At 53.2% G+C, this 4,771-nt stretch overlaps 1 protein-coding gene across 1 annotated transcript in view; it reads right to left on the reverse strand.

Annotated features, from left to right (window-relative positions):
• The window catches only part of Slc6a5 (solute carrier family 6 member 5), a 49,092-nt gene that overhangs the window by 36,700 nt on the left and 7,621 nt on the right, over nucleotides 1-4,771 (reverse strand). The window contains exon 4 of the mRNA XM_033764070.1: nucleotides 2,249-2,390. Within this exon, the coding sequence (XP_033619961.1) occupies nucleotides 2,249-2,390 (142 nt within the window). The remainder of the gene's footprint in view (nucleotides 1-2,248; nucleotides 2,391-4,771) is intronic.

The following is a 4,771-nucleotide window of genomic DNA, read 5'->3' on the forward strand; positions in this document are numbered from 1 at the left end:
TTCAGTCCATCCCTGGTGCTGCAGAGAGAGGGAGGGAGAAAAGGAGTGGGTTGGTGCTGGCTGCCCAGGTGTCGGCGATGACAGTGCAGAAGTCACAGTCTGGCCTCGCCCACGTCCCTGTGGGCAGATGCAGCCTGGCCTGAGGGCCAGCAGGGCAGCCCAATCCTGAGGACAAGAGGCAGCTCCAAGGACAAAGAGTCCCTGAAGCTGCTGGGTTTGTGAGGGGACAGTTTTCTGGGGCCGGCACAAAAGGCCAGCTTGAGCCCCGGCTGTGTGGGGCCAAAGGTCTGCAGCTGCAGGGACGTGGATGGCAGCGCAGCTCTGGCCTTGCCAGCTGCTGGTCTCCAGCTCGGGGCCTTGAGGCTGCCCTGGGCACCCAACCCCGCCTCGCAGGACAGGGACGGTCATGCCCCGTGAGGACAGAACCTCTTCCGGTGCCAGCCTTGGAGAAGCCTGGACTCCGGGGCTGTGTGGGCCGAACCAGGAGCGGATCCCAACGTGGCTGTAAGGCCAGACCTTGGGGCTGTATTTCCCAAGCGGTGGAAAGGACCTTCCCCGTGTAACCGGCCCCAGATGGGTGAAACACCTGGTCAGCAGTCACACAGCACCTCGGCCATCTCGACTGCCCTGTGAGTCAGAAAGGCATTTGCACGTGTCCCCCTTGAAAGCTCCCAGGAACATTTCTTCTTAGAAATCACCCCCCGGGGTGAGGAGAGGCCACCAAAAGTAGATTTGCACAGACTGTGGGGTCAGCTCTGCCTGGTCCCCCAGGCCAGCGCCAGGGTCTCAACGCCCGGGGGAACCCAGGGTGGCCCACTCGAGCCCTGCGGCTGTCAGCAGTCACTGCCGCCCGGCTTTCCTCTCCCTTCTGACCTTCAGGGCACAGCCAGGTACCGCCTGAGCCCCACGGGAGAGACTGAACCGCGGGGGAACCGGCAGCGGGGAGAGGTGGGAGCGTGTCAGCGGCTGCATGCCTGCCCTGGTGGCCCCCATACTCTATTGGAAGAATTTCACTCGCGTTTCCGTGGGGAGGTGACATAGCGAGCCAGGTAACAGGGAAGCCGTGCAGTGCTGCACAGGCTCCCACGGCAGTGACCGACTCTGCCTGGCACAGAGCTGGCGTCCCGGGCAGTGTGCACAGCCCCACTGTTCCCCACAGCCATACCTGTTTCTACTTCACTATTTATGTCCCCTGCCAACCCCCTGGACACCTCCAAGTTCACCACTCCTGGCTTCAAGGTTAGGAGGACAATATTCTTTACTGACCCACAGTCAGACTCTATTTTTCCCTCCCTTTAGAAACAATTTCACAAATTTTACTAACTACTCTTATGACAGCTGAGGATTTTCCCATATCCCTGAGCCTCAGTCATGAACATACAGCAAAACAGATATAAGCACACATCGGTAATCCCAGCTGTCTGGGAGGCTGAGGCAGGAGGATCACGCGTTTCAGCTCAGCCTGAGCAAATGAGTAACTTAGTGAGACACTGTCTTAAAAGAAAAAATAAACAGGGCCAGGGGTTCAGTGTGAAGACCCTGGCTTCACTCCCCAGCACCACAAAAAGAGAGCAATGATGTAGAAGCACAAAACTAAAGTAAAATTTAAAAACTAAGGTAAAGTAGGAGAAGAAAGGAAATAAATCATTCTTGTTTAAACTAAAGCTTTGGCCATGGTTTGTTTTCTTATTTTTACCTCTCATTTCCGAAGTGTAACTGAGAAAAACAAGCTGGTAAAGTGAAGTCTCTGAGATAGCACTGGATCGAAGCTGTGAAATGTTTTTCTTTTTCAGAGATGAAGAGAGGAAGGGGGGAGGACGGGGGAGGGGGATGCGGCCAGGAGGGAGGGGAGGGGATGTAAGAAGAAGGAAGATGTGTACCAGGCACTCACCAACCCCTCCTGGTGCCTGGAGTCGTTGAGGGCTGTGAACATGCACTGATAAACACTAATTAAATAAAGTAAAATGCTTTCTTTCTCATCGGCATGATGAATTGCAGCAGCTCTGACTTTGTTCCCATCCACCCTCCTGCAGCTGACTTCTGGAAGTGAAACCAGGAAAAAGCCTTCGCTCCTGATCATCGGGTAGATGAGAAAGAAGGACGCAGAAGGAGAGACCCAGCCCTACAACCTCCACACCTCTGGCCTGCGAATGAGCTGCTCCTTGGCTTTCTTAGCCTTTTAAAACACACACGCACACACACACACACACACACACACACAGAGTCACACACGCCCTGACGATCTTACTTGAAGTACTCTTCGCTGCCGCTGACGAACGTCTTGTTGGCCTGGCTGGTGAAGTTAACCAGGGTCAAGTTGGGATAGGCAGTCATGCAGAAAGTCGAGTTCCTGATCTGTATTTTGGGGTGGTCGCTGATGACACAGGAGTCTGTGGGGGTGGAACAGACATGGTGAAATCTATGCAGAAGGCAGACACCCGTCTCTCTCTACCAGCCTAAGGACGGAAGCCAAAAACACCCACCCAGTACTGCGGAGGAACCTCGGGCCAGGACGGACTGAGCAAAGGTGGCTGGAGAAGAGCCACACAATTACGTTGTATCCGTCCTGGGTCCCCAGTGCCCACAGCAGTGCCGTGTAGCAGAGAGCGCGCTCTGTAGTGGTGTGAGCACTTTGCAAGCATCATTTTGCTTAGTCTTCACACCAACCTATGCAGGATATACATCATCTCCATTTTTTTAAACGAGGAAATTGGCTTAGAGAGGTTAAGTAACTCTGCTGAGTGTGACATTGCACATGTGTAATCCCAGCATTCAGGGAGACTCAGGCAAGAGGGTCACAAACTACAGCCCAGCCTGGGCAGCTAGCATGACCCTGTCTCAAAATTTAAAATAAAAAGGGGCTGGGAATAAGTTCAGTGCAAAGGTCCTGGGTTCCATCCCTGGTACAGAAGGAAAAAGTAAATGAGGTTAAGTAACTAACAGGATCACACAGCTAAGGAGGGAGAGAACAAGAATCAAACCCAGATCACACCCAGAATGATTGCAGAAACAGATTTAACCAGAGAGAAACAAACCTCCGGAAGGCCTACTGCTACAGAGCACTGACTGACCAGCTCATCTTGGACTCGCTGCCTGGTACCACGGCCAGCAGGTCACTACTCTGAGGTGCTTGTGCTGTCCTTCCAACTCTCGCATGGGTTCTCGGAGGCAGCGGAACCGTGAGCTGTGCCTGTGGGAGACCTAACACGGGTTTCTCAGTGCGTGGATCCCCGTGTGGCGTTTGGCTACATCCGCAGACACCTTTAACTTTCACATCCGGAGGACCGGCTGCCAATGGAACCTAGAGGTCAAGAGGCCACGGATGCTCCTGAACACCCCACAGGGCCCCGTCAGCCCCCGCAAAAAGAATGTCAGCCACAAATGCCACCCGTGCGGGGGCTGAGAAAGCCTGGGAAGGTGAGGGAAGGAAGCACTGGGATCTTAGTACGTCAGGCACCGCGCTCTCCCGAGTGACAATTACTCACTCAGAGTCCTCGCGAAAGAAGTATGTTTTATTACCTTTACGTTAAAGAGGAGCAAGCTGTCGCTCTGAGGGTACCGCAGTGCCTCTCTGACAGCGAAACTGACCCACATTTGAAGGAGTGCTACAGTTTAGGTCTATAATGTCCCCCAAAAGTCTCATGTGTTTGGAAGATTGGATGGCGGGGGCGCCTGGTGGGCCCCCCAGGATGCCTGGTGGGCGTGGTCACTCATGGACAGCTCCGGAAGGCTGTGTTCTCCTCCCTGCTCCTTCCTCCCCTCCCCATCCTGGATGCCCTGGGGTGAGCCGCTCTCCTCCCACCATGCATTTCTGCCTTGGGACTGAACCCAGTGGAACCGTGAGCCGAATAAACCTTCTTCTTTTAAATTGTGTGTCTGGTATTGTGTCACAGCAACGGGAAAGTGACTAACACAGTGTTTGCCAGAATTCATCCTCAAAGACATTATAAAAGATATTAAGATACTGCAAATATATTAAAAGGTATTGTAAAGGAGCAAATAGTGCTAACAATAGCTCTTTTGCACCTCTCAGATCTCAGGGACTGATTTAAGTGCTTCACTGAGTAGTTCAAGCCTCACACTACCACTGTGAGAGATGTACAGTGATTATCTCTGCGTTGCAGAGAGAGCAAAGCATGCCTTGCCACGTTCCTTCACCACGCCAGGAGGCAAACAGACCTCCTCCCTTTGCGATCCATGCTCTTACCTCTCTACCGTAAAGCAGACCACAGCGATTGACGGTGAGCTCGCTGCCTACAGGGTCCAGGATGCTGATGTAATGAGGAAGGCACAGTGGGGGACAAGAGAGAGAGGGGACGGCAGCAAACAGCACCCTGAGCCAGTCAGTGCCGTGCTTTCCGGAGGTGCCAGCAGAGCACGCAGAAAATCTGAAGATCCACAGGAATCTTTCCATTTTATATTGTTGTAAATAGCCAGGGGCAGTGGCACACACTGTAATCCCAGCGCTCTGCCAGGCCGAAGCAGGAGGCCTGGAAGTTTGAGCTCAGCTTGGGCCACTTTGCAACTTAGAGCCAGCTCAAAAATTTAAAAATAAGTAAACCAAAAGGGCTTAGGGGATGTAATTTAGTGCAAAGGGCCTCAATTCACTCCCCAGTACTAGGAAAAAAGTTGTGAGTGAGTTAAAAATCGATCTAAAGTACCATGAAAGAAAGACTAAGGCGGAGGTGGGTTGTGAGCTCCCGACTCACGCGCGCCCCAAGTCTGCTCTGCTCAGTACGCGGGCAGCGCCCACTGAGTTCGTCTGCGCCTG

This window comes from Fukomys damarensis, unplaced genomic scaffold (assembly GCF_012274545.1).
Source record: "Fukomys damarensis isolate Sample0158 unplaced genomic scaffold, DMR_v1.0_HiC HiC_scaffold_16, whole genome shotgun sequence".
In the NCBI taxonomy this organism is placed as follows: Eukaryota; Metazoa; Chordata; class Mammalia; order Rodentia; family Bathyergidae; genus Fukomys; species Fukomys damarensis.